General features: G+C 38.4%; 2 protein-coding genes across 3 annotated transcripts in view; one reads left to right on the forward strand and one right to left on the reverse strand.

Moving 5' to 3' along the window:
- LOC116302572 (uncharacterized) lies at positions 1–15,480 on the reverse strand. The gene is made up of 19 exons (XM_089025546.1): positions 15,340–15,480; positions 14,627–14,744; positions 13,773–13,956; positions 13,420–13,531; positions 12,527–12,728; positions 11,949–12,008; positions 11,470–11,572; positions 10,853–10,987; positions 10,067–10,206; positions 9,585–9,676; positions 9,397–9,498; positions 9,192–9,241; positions 8,840–8,972; positions 4,863–4,980; positions 4,414–4,700; positions 4,221–4,370; positions 2,445–2,906; positions 1,983–2,106; positions 1–1,525 (listed from the first exon to the last, which is right to left on the reverse strand). The coding sequence occupies exons 1-19, from the start codon at positions 15,418–15,420 to the stop codon at positions 1,065–1,067; spliced, it is 3,114 nt and encodes a 1,037-aa protein (XP_088881672.1). The 5' UTR covers positions 15,421–15,480; the 3' UTR covers positions 1–1,064.
- LOC116302573 (platelet-activating factor acetylhydrolase 2, cytoplasmic) overlaps positions 13,433–18,340 on the forward strand; it is an 18,896-nt gene continuing 13,988 nt past the window's right edge. For both annotated transcript variants that reach the window (XM_031711906.2, XM_031711905.2), the window contains exons 1-5: positions 13,433–13,545; positions 15,425–15,572; positions 16,360–16,732; positions 17,341–17,515; positions 18,122–18,245. In XM_031711906.2, coding sequence (XP_031567766.2) covers positions 16,435–16,732; positions 17,341–17,515; positions 18,122–18,245 — 597 coding nt within the window. In that variant the 5' untranslated portion in view covers positions 13,433–13,545; positions 15,425–15,572; positions 16,360–16,434. The remainder of the gene's footprint in view (positions 13,546–15,424; positions 15,573–16,359; positions 16,733–17,340; positions 17,516–18,121; positions 18,246–18,340) is intronic.

Consider the following 18,340-nt stretch of genomic DNA (forward strand, 5'->3'; position numbering starts at 1 on the left):
TGAATACTGGATACTGAATAGTGCATTCCAAGACCAAAGTGCATTGGAGGTCATAGTGACATTGTCTAAAGTAGGATTATTAATAATAATTATTTATTCTATTTTTAGTGTATTCCATCTGAAACAATATAGTAACTACACGTAGAGAGGTAATTGCTGTAATGTCCTTTGGTCTTGGAATGCACTATTCAGTATGCAGTATTCGACCCTTTTTCGGAATAGCTGTAGTCAAAAGCTACGAATATGATGAATCGTTTACAAAGATTTCGATGGAGTTAACTAATTTTGTTCCATGTATGGCCAACCTGGCTGCATAGATTGTTTACAAGTTTATTTACGTCATTGTCGTCATAATTGTTTGTTGTACAAACAAATACTTTTGTTATAAGTTAGCTACGTTCAGTTGATTTTAAAATACCAGTTAAACTCATCACTGGTAGATGAGCTTGGCGTTAGGTGCTTGTTCGGTGGGATGAGAGGGGCCTGGCGTATAAATTGCGGTAACCATGGCAACCCTGTCACAACTTATCGTGCACCTGTCACACTGACGGTCTGGTCAGTGGAATACTTACCTATAAATACCTACCATAGGGAGGGAGGGAGGGAAAAAAGCAAATAGCGTTTAGCGTGTGGTTGCCAGAGGCTAGCGATAGCGAATATCGTAATGCAAACGATTCTTGGCGAATCTAAGGTCAAGCTAGCGTGATCACATGGATAGCGTGCGATCGAGTTGACCCATTAGCAATAAGTAGCGTTAATCGATATCGCGGTAATTACCGATCAAATAGCTCGGCGCTGCTGATGACCAAAGATAATGCTAGCGTAATCACCAGTATAGCGTGTGATTGTAATAGCGTGTGTTTAGCGTATATAGGCGGCTAGCATGTAGTCAACAAACAGCGGTTATCGTAGACTATTCACTGCTACACAGATCAAGTCTAACTTTGCCTAAATTTCATTTAACCACATTTTAAAATAGCCGCCATGTATGTGTCCTTTGACATGCATGGGTTACAAATCAACTATGCTAACAGAAATTTCAAGCCCGGAGTGGAAGCAGTGAGTTATTCAAACAATCCATACATGTACACATCAGTGCATGAAGTTCCTCCATTGTTGGTTTCTCTGAAGTTCTTAAGGTCTTGTCCATACCAGATGCGATACTCTTGACCAGCGGTAACAATCATGGGCATGGTGAAGTTCTTAAAAATAAGCTCGGCAGACTTTGAAGTAAAACCAGAAATTTTGTAACTGAAATCGATAGTCACGAGCTCGTCTTGAGGGAGAATCTTTTGGTCTTTGTTGTCCGTTATGATAGTCATCATCCTGTCTTGGAATAAACTGTATGGTGCACATCCCCAGTTACTTCGACCGGAATGTTGATTGATATCACATACGACATATCCAGATTGATGGATTAGCTTAACTGTGGTAACTGCTCCATTATATGGAATTTTGAAAATCCCATATTCCGAGTTTTTAGCTCCGAAGCTGACAGGGCTGGAGTTGATCTTCAACCATTTGTCTGTATTCAACAGGAATTATTAAGATTAAACGAAAGATTGAGATAAGAAACAGGATGAAGTACCTAAATATCAGGATTGAATGCTCAATATACTCTCATGCACAATTGTTTTTCGTTTCATCACCTCCACCCCCACCCACCCCCCCTCCACCCCCTCCACCCCACCAGCACAATTACTCAGCACCAGCACCAGCACCAGCACCAGCACCAGCACCAGCACCAGCACCAGCACCGCACCAGCACCAGCACCAGCACCAGCACCAGCACCAGCACCAGCACCAGCACCAGCACCAGCACCAGCACCAGCACCAGCACCAGCACCAGCACCAGCACCAGCACCAGCACCAGCACCAGCACCAGCACCAGCACCAGCACCAGCACCAGCAACACCACCACCACCACAATTACTCATCTCATTTTTCTTATATATTATAAAAATAAGTTACGTGAATCTTACACAATTTGACGGGAACGTTGCACAGATCACCCTTGAATCCTTGCGGGCAGTTGCACCAGAAGTCATTCATCCCAAGGCTTTCACACGTAGCTCCATTAAGACATCTCGAAATAACACAGGGATCCTGAAAAAGAAGATAAAATCAACAATATTTCAGTGATAAAATAGCTTTTGATCTCGAGTTGATTTTGATCCTAGTATAGAGATAAAGCCACAAGCATCGGCAAACCCAGCACAAAGCGGTTAAACATGCTTTTGGTATGTATGGATCATAGTAATTGAATATTATATTGAAAGAAGAGATTTCTAACACTTGTACAATAGAAAGATAAAATAAAGAGAGAAGCCTGCCTTTTTCGTTTCAATTCGCAGCTAAAGAGCTAACCAAAATACCCTGAATTATTATTATATGGTAGATTTCTTCTCAGGGACAACACTGATAGAAATGACTGGCACGCTTACCGTGAACCGAGTATAGTGATGGTAGTGTTGGGATGGTTTTAATAGTGCAGAATATTTGTTGGTCTCAGTTCGAAGCATCTGACATTCGTATAAACCATTTTTGTGAGGCACATCAGCCACGTTTAGCGAGAAACACTCTGGTAAACGATCACATTTCCAACAACACTGAAGAATGTTTGGCACTGCAATGGCTTGAATGATGTTCCCATCCATCTTGTGGAACGGCATCTTACTGAAGGATGACCCTTCCGATTGAGCCTGCGAGAATGTTATCATGTGTAAACTCGGAAGAAAAATCAGAGATATTATATTCAGGAGCATTTTGGAAAATGAAACGAAGGCAAGATGAATGCGAATGGATGCAAAAGATGCAATATTTTTGACAGAAACCCTCGCCTTTTTAGACCAGGTCCATATGACGTGAACTGGAAGTTCATAGACGGTCGTATATTTGGCAATGGTCTATCGTAAAGTAAAGTCGACAACATTAACAACCCCAAATCAAAAAGAGAAGTCTGTTATGTTTTGGGTTCTATTTTCTAAGTGTCTCATGATAAGTGTCTCGTGAATTAAATCGGAAAGTTGAATAATTTTAATTTTCGCAATGTTAACATCATTTTCCTTTCAAGCTTTTGTGGACCTGTTCATTATTTTATACTTGATTAAAAAACCTGTCATCCAGTAAATGAGTGCCGGGAAGTCATCTCAATTAAGGTTCAGGCGTATAAACATTAATCAATAGATGTCAACTAACTTTGAAATTAAAAAAAAAAACTAATATGAGACTAATATTTTATCAATATTGCCGTTAGTGTCGAAATTAGTGCTGATTTTTCTCACCACATCTGTGTACTCGAAACAAACAATGGTTTTAAATCCGTTTTATTTGTAGATTTTTTCCCACGGGGTCTTTGCTCTCTTCTTTTCCTTGAAATCGTTAGTCTTTGCTTTTTACCAAAATTTAACCGAAAAAAATGCATTTGACAAGGCGGAAATATTTTAGATTAATAGTATATAGTTATAATTTAATTGTTTATTTATTCATTGATAAAATTAATGTCCAACTGCATATTTTTCATCGTTGGCTCATTTCAACCAAGTTACGTTAGTCACCTGAAAAGCTATAAAGCTAAGACCAGCAAGGATTATTGATAGATACATCTTTTATATTTCAACTGTTTGATAACTAATGATGGAACACTCTAGTTTCGAGTTGTCTGTTGCACAATATTAGCCTCGATTTTGTTTAGAATATTCATTTGTTCCAGTGATTTGCAACGTTATTTTTTTCATTTGGTGGCCTGGAAATCTATAATTTCAAGAGGAACTAGTGACACTTTAGTTTTGCAAATTTTCTCGATTCTGATTGGCCAACATTTTCTCTCAGATCAGCTAGATACTTCATACTTACTACTTGATGCAATTTCTAAATTTAAGAAGACAAAAATGAAGAAATATCCACGATTCTTTTAGTCTGCTTTGCAGGATATGGATGTGGACCTGTTTAATGATATGGGATATGAAAGGTCCGCTCTTATTGGCTGGTTCAGACAATAGCTCGTGCATAATGGCAACTAATTAGCAGCTCGGTTCAGCAGACTCTATTTTTTCGCGAGATCACCAAGATCACTATAATTCATTAATTTTTTAAGTTCGCCTGTGCACTTTAGTATATGCATATTTGTTTTGTATTCGATAGTTTTAAAATAATTTCCAGTCATACCTCCCGTCTGTCGTTATTATTACCCTATCCTAAATAATACTTGCAATACACACATAAACGTCAACATCAACCGTCCCTCCGCTGTTTTCTTCTCCGTTGTCTTGGAGATCAGGCCCATACCAAATGCGAAACTCCTGACCAGCGGTGACAATCATTGGAATAGCAAAGTTCTGGTACGAGAGTTCTGAAGACAAAGATGTGACCTGAGGAAGAGTGTACTCCAGGTCAAGCAAGTTAATTGGTAATAAAATCATTCTGGGGAAGGATCCTTTGGTTAAGGTTGTTGGTGATGATAGTTAAGAGTTTGTCCGAATGGGATTGGTATGCAGCGCATCCCCAGAAGCTTCTTGATGATTGGTCGTTTACATCACACGTGACAAATCCTGATAGGTGCACCAGCTTGACTGACGTCACTGCTGCAGGCTGTTTGACGTAGAATCGACCGAATGACGAGTTTCTGGTTCCAAAGCAGACAGGAGTTGGGTTTATTTTCGCCCATTTGCACGACGAAGATTTTGAAGAACCGGCAATCGCTATGTTTGATAAACAGAGATTAAAGAAAATATATATCAAGATACCTCAGTTTCGAATTATTTGCATGTTTCAAAATGAAAAAAATATTGCGAAAACACTGATTTATTTTTAGACTAGGACCCGATGCGCAAACACAATTTTTGCTAATAGTAAAAACTTACAGGTTTTTTCCTCGCACAGATGTCCCGTGAATCCTTGCGGGCATATGCACCGGAAGTCAAAACATCCATTGGATTCACACGTTCCTCCATTAAGACAGCTTACTCTTGTGCATTTGTCCTGTAATCAAAAGATCGTCATTTGAGCCACTTTTTAGGGAGCTGTATTAAGCATATACACCACAAGTACGCAATGTTTTCATTGACATTGCATGTATTAATAGGCCTCTTTACCTTGGGCGTAATGTTTTCCTATTTCAGACCACGTATTATTCCCTAGAGTATCATCTCTTCGTTTAGCGGTTGCGAATGAGAAGTCACATGAATATGGATACTAAAACCAAAGGTCGTATTGTCGAGAGATTGACACGTGGTCTGAAATAGGAAAACGAGCCTCAAAACTTCGACCTAAAGTATAATTTACACATAATATAATAATAGAAAATTGCAAGAGTGTAAAATATAATTTATATTAGCATAAACCTACTAGCATACTATCACAAATCCTGCGATCTGATTGGCTAATGTACTTGCTATCTATCCTGTGATAGACAGCAAAAAACAAAGAAATTTCTAAAAAATATATTTAAAAATCGATCGTAAAAAAGACAGGACTGTATGTGTAGGAAAAAATTTAGGTCTTGGACGGCAGAGATAAATTAAAAACTGACAGAAGAATTATGTCAATTTTAAAACGAAAAAGCGGGCGTCAGATTCCATTGAGATTTTCATGTGCAAACTAACGACATTGACATTGTCGTTCTCGTGACACACCACGGAATATCGCACTTGTCACTCGGTATTTAACACCGTCAAATGAAGATGAATGATGTGAAAGTCAAACTCGATATCACCTGTTTCAAAAAACTTTGTCGGGTTAAAGATCTTTGATTTTTGAAAATGGGACTTCACGTTAAGACAATAGAGAGTTTAAGATTTTCGTTTACGGCAAACGTGAAACGTCAGTTGACCATTAAAAAATTCTTTAAAATTAGTGAAAAGGAATCGCAAAAATCTCCAAGTGGTAGGTGAGCGAAAGAATACTTGTCTTTGTCGAGAAGGTTCGCAAAAGGTAAAGTGAAATGTAGGGAAACGATGAAAACGTGGTCACATTTGCCGTTTGCGGGAAGGAAAAACGGGATTCTTAATCTGCCTAATGTTTCTCTCCGAACGTTTTACAGAAGACATTTCCTCGGGCTTATTTCATTAGAAAAATAATTCAGTTTCAGTTTCGCAGTTTTATTGTATTCATTTTCAAACTGCCGTTTTTTTGGATTACTTTACAAATCCTTTTCTTTGAAGCGGAATTTTAAAGCGTAGAAAACGTATAATACTCAAATGGCTTCTTTATACGAAGGTACGAAGGTTGTGATTGGTTGATTTAACGTCGCCTGATTGACTCGTTAGGGCAAGAACAATTTAAAAGTTATGATTACGTACGTGTCTCATTTATGTCGACGATAAATTTTTGCACATCGGACATTCGCTATTTTTCGTTTATAACGTCTGAGGGTCTGACTTGGATTTCATCTTGATACCACATATATATGCATTATATTATATGTATACGCACTGTCTATGTAATACTTACGACTAATCGAGTATAGTGGTGGTAGTGTTGGGATGGTTTTAATAGTCCAGAATATTTGTTGGTCTCAGTTCGGAGCATCTGACATTCGTACAAACCATCTTTGTCAGGCACATCAGCCACGTTCAGCGAGAAACACTCTGGTAAACGATCACATTTCCAACAACACTGAAGAATGTTTGGCACTGCAATGGCTTGAATGATGTTCCCATCGAGCTTGTAGAACGGCATTTTGCTGAAAGATGATCCTTCCGATTTCGCGTTCATTGAAGAAGTCAATAGAATAAAAAAAAGTTGAAGCAGAAACTTGATGAGATATTTTGATAAACCAGTCATGTTCTCTTCTGTTCTTCAAAAGCCTTATTTGATCGCTGTATATCTGTATATCTGATTTGTTCAAGTGAAGATAAAATGAGTTAAACATAACCTTTCATATCCAGTGGGGGGGGGGGGGGGGGGTACTCTTGCCCGTTTAGGGTAGGGATGTGCCGCTGAGCCCTCTGCACCCTGACCCTGATCCAGAGTAAAAATCGCTGAAATTCATACCCTGTTCCAGAGCAAGATTGCTGGAAACCCTGTTCCAGAGAGGAGAGAGCGTGATTTCATATACCCTGTTCCAGAGCGAGCGCGATTTTATATACACTGTTCCAGAGTAGAATCGCTGAAAACCATACCCTGTTTGGCGGCACGTACCTGTATAGCGAATACAGGGGAGTACCCCCCCCCCCGGGTTTCATATATGGCACTTAATCAATTCTAAAAATCTCTTGTAGTTTAATTGAAGTATAATAACAAGTGAGCACTTGTTCTCTATATTCTAAGTTAAGGGTCCTCATATAGGCATCAATATGTCATTAATCAATAGGTCTCTTTAGCTTGGACGTAATGGTTTTCCTATGTCAGAACATTTTTATCCTTAATTACGAAATACAGACAATGATATATAATCCATAGCATGTTATAATATGAAAGTATCAAATGACAGCCCCAGGTTTTTGAACGTACATCTCTTCGTGTTGTAATTTGAAATGAATCGTGTGATGTGATGTGATGTGATGTGCAATGTGATGTGATGTGATTCGACTGTAAGGAAAAAAATAAGTGTTACAATATGAACGATGGTAAAGAAAAAAGCAGAAATGCAAAAACCTAGACTAAATGTTACTTACGAATTATCTCCTGCTTCCACAGATATCTTTATAGATAACTGAAAATGATTACAAAACGTGACCTACTAGGGGTCTCCCCCCAATCTCTCACGGGTGCGTAACAATAGCAATACCGTGTTTACTTATATTAGATTGCATCTATCTTAATTTACACTATAAAATCTATACATTAATACATTTATAAAAGTTAACTTCGATAATGTTCTCGTGCATGTGGTGCTATCAAAATGTGTTTAAGCATAGCTTTTTTCTTCCCCTCCCCCCTAGGGATTGCTTGATGGTCCACTTGGTTTTTGTTCAGTTGCGCCATAACTTGAAGGGATTGCTGCGTAATCTTCTTGTCTGGATCGTCTCCAGTGCATCCAGGCTGCATTGATTGAGACAAGGCAAATCAAGACCACGCACCACTGTCAGTATAAGAGAAGAGGTTAGTCTCTGGCTTTTTTTCGAAGTCGAATTGGATTAACTTAAAATTCACACCAATTTCAATTTCACCAAACATTAGTCTTAGATTGAAGTTTATGACGATGTACATTTCCGAGGAATTGCTGCAAGGTGCTGCAAATAAGAAACGAGTTGCTGCAAATAAGAATAAAGTTGCTACAAATGAGAAACGAGTTGCTGCAAATAAGAATAAAGTTGCTACAAATGAGAAACGAGTTGCTGCAAATAAGAATAAAGTTGCTGCAAATGAGAAACGAGTTGCTGCAAATAAGAATAAAGTTGCTACAAATGAGAAACGAGTTGCTGCAAATAAGAATAACGTTGCTACAAATAAGAAACGAGTTGCTGCAAACAAGAATAGAGTTGCTGCAAATAAGAAACGAGTTGCTGCAAATAAGAAACGAGTTGCTGCAAATAAGAAACGAGTTGCTGCAAATAAGAAACGAGTTGCTGCAAATGAGAAACGAGTTGCTGCAAATTAGAAACGAATTGCTGCAAAAAACAAAACAAAACAAAACAAAACGAGTTGCTGCAAGTTAGACGAGTTGTTTCATGTTAAACGATAAGCCATGCAATAACGATTCTCAACAATCGTTTCGTATATATTCCGTGGCTAGGAAAGACAATCACGTCGAACTAAAGTCAGGCAGAGCAGAATATACTTAAATCGATTAGAATTAATTTTAGTTCCAGTTCTAGATTTCATCTGAATTGGAAATATACGATCGAGTGTCAAATTGCTCCCAAACGTAATCTACTATAGTTCTGATGATTAATACCTGCAATATAGCCATCATGAAGCTTTCTTTGTCAAGCTCATACCAGTGGAGGCCATCTTTGTCCTTCTCGCTGTTTACTGTATCGATGATCCACCAAATGATCAAACCCAGTGCTTCTAGTGGGGCGATATATCTACACGAAATAAACATGTATAGTAGATGAAATATGTAAGCGAGCAAGTATGTATGTAGGTAGGTATAGGTAGGTAGGTATGTAGGTATAGGTAGGCATAGGTAGGTAAGTAGGCAGAGGTAGGTAGGTAGGTAGGTAGGCATATGTAGGTAGGAAGGCAAGTAGGTGGGACACAGGTACATGCTCTATTGCTGTTCTCCCTCTTGTTTTCCTACGTACTTTACAATAATTTGCCAGAGGAAAGGTAGACTCCAGTCATCATATCCAAACTACAAAGTAACAAGACATTTTCTTCAAGTTATTTAAATGTTCCAAACTGGTTTATAACAAATTTCTACACTATGAATACAATGCCATTACGTCGTGTTATGAAAAGATAATAACAAAGAAGAATTTTCTACTACTTAAAGAAAGACTAACACACCTTATTGACGACGGTATCTCTGAAACGAGAAGCACCGTATCGTATTGGTATAGAAAGCGTCATCGAGCCCGCGATGATAAGAGCAAAACTCCATACAAAATCCTGGAACGACAAAAAACACCAAATCATCAGGTGTGGCACCAACATGGCGGAGCTGGAACCTATTGAAACTTCTAAGCAGACCTGACCTGATTGACGAGAATGTCCAGATCCAAGGCTGACGCCAGACCACCACAAAACATAACAGTAACGGAAATTGGAATGGCATATCTACGAGGAACTGCAGATAAAAGTAATGAGAGAGAAAAAATATACACAATTGGTGATGCTAAAATTCGTTTTCAATAGAACACGTTTTCAATAGGAATCGTTGTCGAGATGAAGTAGTTTTTGGTGGACGTCAATCAAGGCGTTTTTATGACATTCCGATGGCATGTGCTCTTGAAAACTTTACGTTTACCGACAATGTCATGGAAACACTTTGATTGACGTCCTCCAAAATATCATATTTTTGGGACGGATAATTGTACAATTCCGCGATGAACAATTAATTACCATTCGTAAAGTCTTTCCCTAGATCTGCTGCACTTTCGCTTCAGAAAGATTTATTTTTACCATTTATTATTATTTTTTGTACAATCCATGCATGCTTTGCGTAACTCATCCTTACCTTCCATATCTTGTAAAGTGTGTACAGCAAGTTCTACAATAGAAATCAGAGAACTGAAACCAGCCAATGCCAGACAGATAAAAAACAAGGCACATAAAAATGGTCCGGCAGCTCCAATACTGTTGTACAAAAGCGGCATCCTGTTAACATATCCAAGGTAAAAAGTGTAGTTATGTGCTACCTATGTCATATTATGGGAAAACAGATATAACAGAAATAGTTCCTGCACTCCTTCACCTTAAACAAGGCATAAACAAAGAAGGGCAGATAAAATAAGAAGTAAAAGCAAAAACTCGATGAGGAACAAAAACAAACAAACAAAAATATGGCAGCCATATTTGCGGTACCCAAAAAGAAAGCTAAAAATGAGAATCTTTTTAAACATGGCAGCGCAATGTAACGCGCAAATGAATAAAGCCAGAAGTAAAAGCAAAAAAATCGATGATGAGAAACCAAAGATATATAGCAGTCTCACCGATGGTATTCAATAAGGAAGCCAATGAAAATATTTGTCGCCAACATGGAAGCGCAAGAATATGGTATAATAAACAACATAATAATGTTTCGAACTCAAAGGATTTTAATTTCTTCCAAGTTAATATTTTTTGCATTGATTACAGTGATAGCTCAGTGTCATAATAGTCGTTAATCATTTTCTTGGCTTATTGCTATCTTCACTTTTTGCTAAAGAGGTTTGACCTGAGTATTTTGAAGATAAATAGGTTATCAGCTACTTAATCTTTGCTGCTTTCAAAGCTAATTTTGCTCCAATTTTATTTATCTTACCAAATGAATGTAAGGCCAGTGTTTGCCTTTCCATTATCTTTGAGTAGTTTTACGATCTCTTCTTTACTTTTTGGTGAGTCTCGGTTCATCTCCACCGAGAAAACGGTGGAAAATGTCGTGATACAACACAACAAACTAAAAAAAGAAGGGGAAAAAACCAGTAAAGGCTGCTTGTCGTCGTTCATATCAATCTGGTTCTCTTGTTCCGCAGACATGGCCCGTAGAGAAGATAAAAAATAATAATATCAAGTGCAACGACGTTAGTATCAAGAGGATGGCGCTCGCACGCGCATCTTAATTTGACGGGCCACAAAACTGACTAAAAAAACATTTTCCAGAACGTTTTCAGCAACATTTATGTTCACAGAAACAGAGAGTATCACCGCAGAGGAGCAAGCGCGCACGGTAGGTTTGGCGCCAACAGCAAGAGAAACTTCAGTCATCAATATCATTGTCATCGGCTTAAGCCTTTAGTCGCATAGGCAGAGATCATGATTATCGCTGTGCCAACTTCCTTGTTGACCATTCCATCTTCCATACCTGATGAGTAACCTAAATGCTAGACCAATACTAGCTGAATCAGGATGTAGTTTTTCTGGCCATATCAATCTACTCACCTTATCAGGTTATTACAGGCAGGCAGTAGGGTTCCTATTTTGACGACACCGTTTTTCTTGGTCATGAATGTAGCATACGTTAGAAATAGACCAACGCCAGCTCCTACAGGACAAAAAGGATAGTGAAATATTTGACTTCTAGATATTGTAACCTCCGCATTTTCTCTCACTTTTCTTCAGCTCTATGGTTTCTGTCAAATGCTTTCCCTCTATTGAGTCACAAATCTCGACTTCGAGCGGTCCCACTTTCCCTCCAGACTCAGTAAAGTCAAGTGTTTTTGGATTCCTGTGGACGCGCGCGGAGATTTATATTACTCGGCTTCTCACTCGGCTCCAATCTCCGCGCGCGTCCACAGGAATTCAAAAACACTTGTCTTCAATGAGTCTGAAGGGAAAAGTAGGACCGCTCGCAGTCTATCCCTAATCTCAATCAATTTTGTCAAGCACGATATATAACCATGATGGGAGTCTTCAAGTACCTGTATCCCATGCGTTTTGTGAGGCTGCATCAACCCAAAGTCTTGGTTCTTTGAATTCCTCTGCCAGGACCAAAATACAAAAATAAGGAATACAATTGAAACCCTAATGAACGAATATAGGTTTTATAAATTGATTTGTGACTTATTTGTGCGCGTGTTATCACTAACTGCCATTGATTCAATGCATGCGCTTACAGCTAAATACTATTCATATACTATTAAACGAATACGTTATATATATACTAATGAATTTCACAGGAATTTTGTCTTCAATTACTAGATTAGTCTCCCCCACAGCCGCTTTCAGTGTCGTCACGCAACGTTTTCTCCCCTGAGTACTCAGGGGAGAAAACGTTGCGTGACGACACTGAAAGGAGCTGTGGGGGAGACAATTACTAGATGGGCTGGGATCTGATATTATGTAACATGAAACATCGGCCCACAAAGAACAATCTGTTATCAACTACTGGAGTTTGCGCAATACTTTATTTTTATCGTGCGTGCAATAGGAAACATTTTAACGTTACACGTTATGTTGTATTTTATTGCGTAAAATAGAAAGTGATATCAATGCTCACCCCAGTCTGGAGTAAATAGATATTTAATGCCATGTTCCGCATATTTCAAAGACAAAGCCCAGTAGAATGAAAACACAAGAATCGCCAGAAGAATAGGGATAATTATCTTGTTCACAAGTTCAATTGAAGACACTTCTCTGGAGATGCACAGACCAGCAAGCAAAATGCTCAGAAAATGACAAAATATCGGCAAACTGGAATCCTGTATTCAAGTACAAAGGAAATAAATTAAAAATAAATGCGATCGCTAATCACCACTGCAAATACAGCAGTGGCGCAGTTCAACCGGGTCGAACTGAAAGCAGGTACTGAAGTTTGACGATCTTCACCCAAATGATTGCAGCATTTATGTAATGTAGAACAATAGATATACTGACTCATTTTATATGTTTTTTTTACTGTGCAGATACTCCAACCGGGACCACTTTGATAAATTAGTATCATTAACCAATCATATTGTGACATTTAGTTCAATATTTCCAACCAGCCATTCAGATAGCGCATCGATATTATAAGGGCGTGAGAACGTGATAATCTGATTGGCTAACAATATTATCAGTCCAATCTTTGTCTAGTTTGCCGTTATCTGATTGGTCAGTTTTATTCAAGAGGTCCCGGTTAGTGTGTTCGCACAGTAAGGTCATGGAAGACAGTAGCATGAGGACTTTTTAGTGAATGTAAAGAAATGCTGGTTCAGTAAGCTATAAAATATTCTATATTCTGTCTGGATTTGTGACCTTCCTATTGGGAAAGGTTGAATTCTGGATTTTTTTTGATTTTCCAATTGCGGACGAGACCTAGTTTTTTCAATAGGGAGTTGAATGGTTACGAGGCCAAAAGCAGCGGTGCTATGCTCTCTCTCAACGTATTTGATGTATGTCTATGTTACCTACCTGCATGGCATCCCACGTCTTTAGGCTTTCTTCGATCGTTTCAGGCAGTTTGTAAAATATGGAGCGAAACAAGAAATAAAAACACCATCCAAGAACTACAGAATAATAGCACCTGAAATAAGGAAGGTTGGTATTACTCGTTAAAGAAAATTTTGATGATAGCTTAATTTTTCATACATCCGAGCTGTATAGACAACACTTTGGAATGCAGCTCAATCTGGGGGACAAAACAATAGGTTCCAATTCTCACGAGATTAGAATTATTTTGTTTTGTCCCCCAGATCAAGCTGCTGTGATGTCACATGCAAGGGGTCTATACCCTTCCTACCATACGCTATGCACCACTGACTCACCCAATGATAGTATTGACCACTGACATCCATGCTCCGCACCATGACGACCATGGACCAATCAATATCCTGAATGAACGAACCGTACTTTTCCTGGTATATCTGCCCACTGCGTACTCGATGAGAATAATTGGTATGGACCAAATGAAGAGAAACAATATCCAGGCGATCAGGAACTGCAAACATCCTGAACAGATTTTGTTTACAACTCAGAACTAAATTGAAAGAAGGGATAACTAGCTAAAAACTAGTGTGAGCTGCGTCGGTGTTTCTTGGAAACAGTAATGATAAAAAGGTAAATTATCAACACCGTGAAAAGATGAAAAAGCTTATTGACGTTTCGGACGCTAGTCCTTTTTCGGAGTAAAAGAGAAAGAGGTGGTAGAAAGGAGTGTTTATATAATGAAAAACCAATGAGAACAAGGTCGGCAAGGAAACGAAAAAAAAAAAAAAACAACAACAAAACAATCAAAAGACAAAAGAATGGGTTATTTGAAAGCAAAGCATTGACTTCTTTTCTATTAACCACTGCCATCCAAAGTTGGGTGCAAGTAATTTTTGAAAATTATTAAATAATTTTCTTTTTCGTTTTCTTTATGGGAAAACGGATCGCGGAGACTCGAGTATGAGTTCCAAATTCAATGCTGCAGTCCCGGGGTCGCCAGGAATTCGGAAAGGGGGTTGATATTTGCCATTTTAAGGTTGAAGTAACGTTAGCAGAGAGGCAGGGAGATGCCGTTCGCATCTTCGAACAACTCTTGTTCCAGATGGTAAAATCCAGATATTAGTACTAAATTTCAGCGTTCGGTAATTCGGATTCATTGCTACCAAGTAATCATGATGGCTTCCATTCTTACCTTCCCCGCCACTGTTGTTAGCAACAATTCTCGGAAATCTCCAAATGTTTCCAGTTCCCACAACGCATCCCAGACAAGATAAGACGAGACCGAGTTTGCTCTTGAAATGACCTTGGTCCTGTGGGTCAAGGGGGCATTTACTGTGAGTAAAATGTCATGCTAAAGGTTATTTGGAGCTTGTCACGCAATTTTTCTGTGACAAAAGTGACTTAAAATTAATTCCTTCGTACTTCCGGCTTGGCGGTTCGCAAACAACATAATTAGAACAACATTAGTTAACTCACAGGAACAAAAACAGGTTCAATTAATTTTTTGACAAACAACATCATTAGTGATCATCTACTAAAATGGTTAATAAATAATACTTATGAAGAATAATGATGTAAATGATTATATATATATGTATATAGTTGTGAAATTTTACAGACGTTTGTATGGTTTGTGCCCCCACCATACAAACGTCTGTAAAATTTCGTGACATTGCATGGCCATATCTTCGATCGCCTGTTTCCAATTTCGTAAATTAACTAATTTTGAGGTCCTTTTTCCAGCATTATCGATGGATTTTTGTCATGTAAAAAAATTGAAAAAACCGTGGAAGGACCATCTATTATTTGGAATATTGATATGATATCTTTAGGCGACTGGGGTACTAATTCGATTTTTCATCGATCGAGCAAGATAATAGTTATGATATTTATCTCAAACTTTACCTCGTTTGATTCATCATTCACGTCTTCATCGTCTGCACTAGCAACGATTGGAGTCCCTTCTGATGGTAGCTTTTCTTCCATCAAGATAAATGTACGGCCTGCTAACAGTTTTCCATGGAGTTCGTGACCAAACAGACACGTGATGATCACTGCAAGGATATGTAAACATACCCTGATACAAAATTTTCCCCCCTCTGGGAGTGGGGTAATTCCGTAATATGGCTTGACACTAGGTAGGTATAAGCCTTTTCATAGTTTAAGAATCGACTCCACTGCGCATGCGATTTTATCCCGAATTTCTCACCTTCTTTTGTCTAAACCTTCTTTTGTTCTTAATTAAACAAAAGAAGGTGAGAAATTCGAGATAAAATCGCATGCGCAGTGGAGTCGATTCTTAAACTATGAAAAGGCTTATTGACCAATATCGTACCCAGAGCCCACGTTCCTCATGGTCAGCACCGACCATGAGGAATGTGGGCTCTGAAGTTGTCGAAGTATGCTTTTTTTAATAAGTTTTAATATCCAATTTTATCATGTGGTTAAGATAGTACGCGCGCGCTGATTGATCAAAAACTGTGCTTTATTAGTGTACGGAGCACAGTGCTGACGCCATAGACCTAATCGGCTAACGTTTTGCTATCTACGTTACCACCCAATTCAAACCTTCTGGGAATAGAAGCGTTTGTCTCTACGAATTCTCTCTACAATGAAACTTAGTCCCATGTGGTTTGAATTGGATGGAAACGTTTATAGCAACACGTTAGCCGATTAGGTCTATCCGCGCTCGCGAAGTGCTGCTATACACTGCGACCGACTTTCTTTTTGCGTAAATAAATTTAATACCGAAATAAAATTAGTAATTATATAGTAAAACGAATAAAACAGCTTTAATAATATATGATATAAAATGTGGCATTTAATATATTTAATATATTTATATTATTACGCCTGCTTTGCTTTATCCCTTCCCTTCCCTCCCCAAGTACGAAATTATTATATTTTCTACTGCTTACCGGTCAGTAAGTCGGCTCAATTCAAGATGGTGGAAGAACTACAAGCGTGACTCCAAAATAACTACGAAGGCCAAATATCACAATGACAGGCTGGTTTTCTGGTCTAAGAGGAGCTAAAAGGCTCCCTGACTGCACAGGCCCTTTTGCTGTTGGCTGTACAGACTATATGTGTGCAAAAACGGATGGACTTCACACAGTTGACAACCAAAATGGCAGCTTCCTTCGTTTGTTTTATCCCACCAACAACCTCGTCTTGGACGAGAAAGAGCTCCTCAGGAGACAGACTACTTGGTTTCCAAGGAGTGAATATTCCAAGGGAGTAGCTGACTTTGTTAATTTGCCTGGAAGATTCTTTGGAGCAATAGTTCACTGGACAATAAGTTAGTAAACTTCAATACATATGACTGAAATAATTTTCATGTTATGCAATCGATTTTTAGGCATTCAGAGTTTCTAAAGAAGGTCATAAGCATAGTATTTGTGCCTCTCCATATAGAAAGAGATTTTCCTTTTATGGCCACAGGTTTAAGTTATTTGCTGAATTAAGTTGAGTTCAAAGTTTTTAAATAGGCTGATTATTGATTTTGGGTTTTTGAGAAGAAATTTGCATACGTAGGGAGACCCCTATTTGAAGAAGAAATTCAAATTAAGTCGAACCGATCAGTCTTAGCAGTCAGTTCTCAAATGGTATGCTCAGTTCTTAGAAATGGTATGCTCAGTTCTTAGAAATGGTATGCTCAGTTCTTAGAAATGGTTTGGCTACATTGGTCCAGTTCTAAGAACTAACACATACACAGAATCAAAATATGGCAAGCAATTTCAATATTGTCCTGGACTGACTAGTGACTGACTAGCCTCTGATACATGTGAAAACGCTTGTGTACACCATTGAAAACTGGCTGCTCTTGCTGACTGATTGGTTGGACTTAATGGAAAATGCCCTAAGTATGTGCAGTTAAATATTGGGGTTCTATTTTTTCATGCTCAGATCATGTGCGTATTCCAGCCATCCAGAATGCACTGCTTCTCCCAAGTACCATTGAAGGCAAAGGATTTCCTTGCATTGTGTTCTCTCATGGTCTTGGTGCAAATAGACTTATGTATTCAACTTACTGCTGTGAGCTGGCATCTCATGGATGTGTGGTAGCAATAGTAGAACACAGGTTGGCAAAGCATTAGGTTCTCTATTATATTCACAGAAGTTCTTTAATTGTTTGGTAATATATTTTTGTCAAAAATGTTATAGGAGCCATATGTAATAGGTGTTATAAAAAAATTTTCTAAATCTCATGTTCTGATTGGTTGGGAGAGTGTGCTTTATGAGAGTACACAGCATGCATGTGCACTTTCAGTTTTGTCATTCCTGTAATTTGTATTTTATAAAAGAAAAAAAAACTTGCTTGCTGTGCTGTGTGGAGTTATAAAGTTCTTGGGGATTGGCAGAACACTCGAGAAGTGTCGAGAAGCACTCCACTATGCATCATGCTTCTTCTAACACTTCCCTGGTGTTCTACCAACCCCTGCGTGCTTCATAACTGCACACAGCACATGCTTGTATTTTCTATTTCTTCAATAAATAATAGGTGTAAAGAGATAGGTCATTCCAAGATCCAAGAAAAAACTGGAACGACTTGTGTTTCTTGTTATTATTTATTTTTCTTGATGTGTTTTCAATATTCTGCAGACTTGGTAGTTACAAACTGCATCTCCTATCTCCTATTTTTCAAATTAAAATTTTATGTTAAGGGATTTATATCCTTTCTTTACAGAGATAAGTCAGCATCTGCAACATATGTGCTCAAAGAAACTGAAGGAAAAGAAAAAGTAGAAGAATGGATACCATTTTATAAGAGAGGTCCAAGAGATGATGAGTTTCAACTCAGAAATACGCAGGTTAGAAAATAAAACACACACACATCACTGAAAATCCTGTGTGTATTCTGAAAGGGCTTTAGACACAAGAAGGGATTTCGGGTCCAAAATAAAAC

The sequence above is a fragment of the Actinia tenebrosa genome, unplaced genomic scaffold, assembly GCF_029948245.1.
Source record: "Actinia tenebrosa isolate PJP-AT-01 unplaced genomic scaffold, QUT_ActTen_1.0 PGA_scaffold0__85_contigs__length_37466705, whole genome shotgun sequence".
NCBI classification, from domain to species: domain Eukaryota; kingdom Metazoa; phylum Cnidaria; class Anthozoa; order Actiniaria; family Actiniidae; genus Actinia; species Actinia tenebrosa.

Coding starts and splice junctions, on each gene's coding strand:
- LOC116302572 (XM_089025546.1), bottom strand. CDS start 15,420: ATGGAAGAAAAGCTACCATCAGAAGGGACTCCAATCGTTGCTAGTGCA. Junction 4,981..8,839: donor TCATGATGGCTATATTGCAG/GTATTAATCATC, acceptor TTTTGATTACAG/GACAAATGCACAAGAGTAAG. Junction 2,107..2,444: donor ATCACTATACTCGGTTCACG/GTAAGCGTGCCA, acceptor CTTCTTTTTCAG/GATCCCTGTGTTATTTCGAG.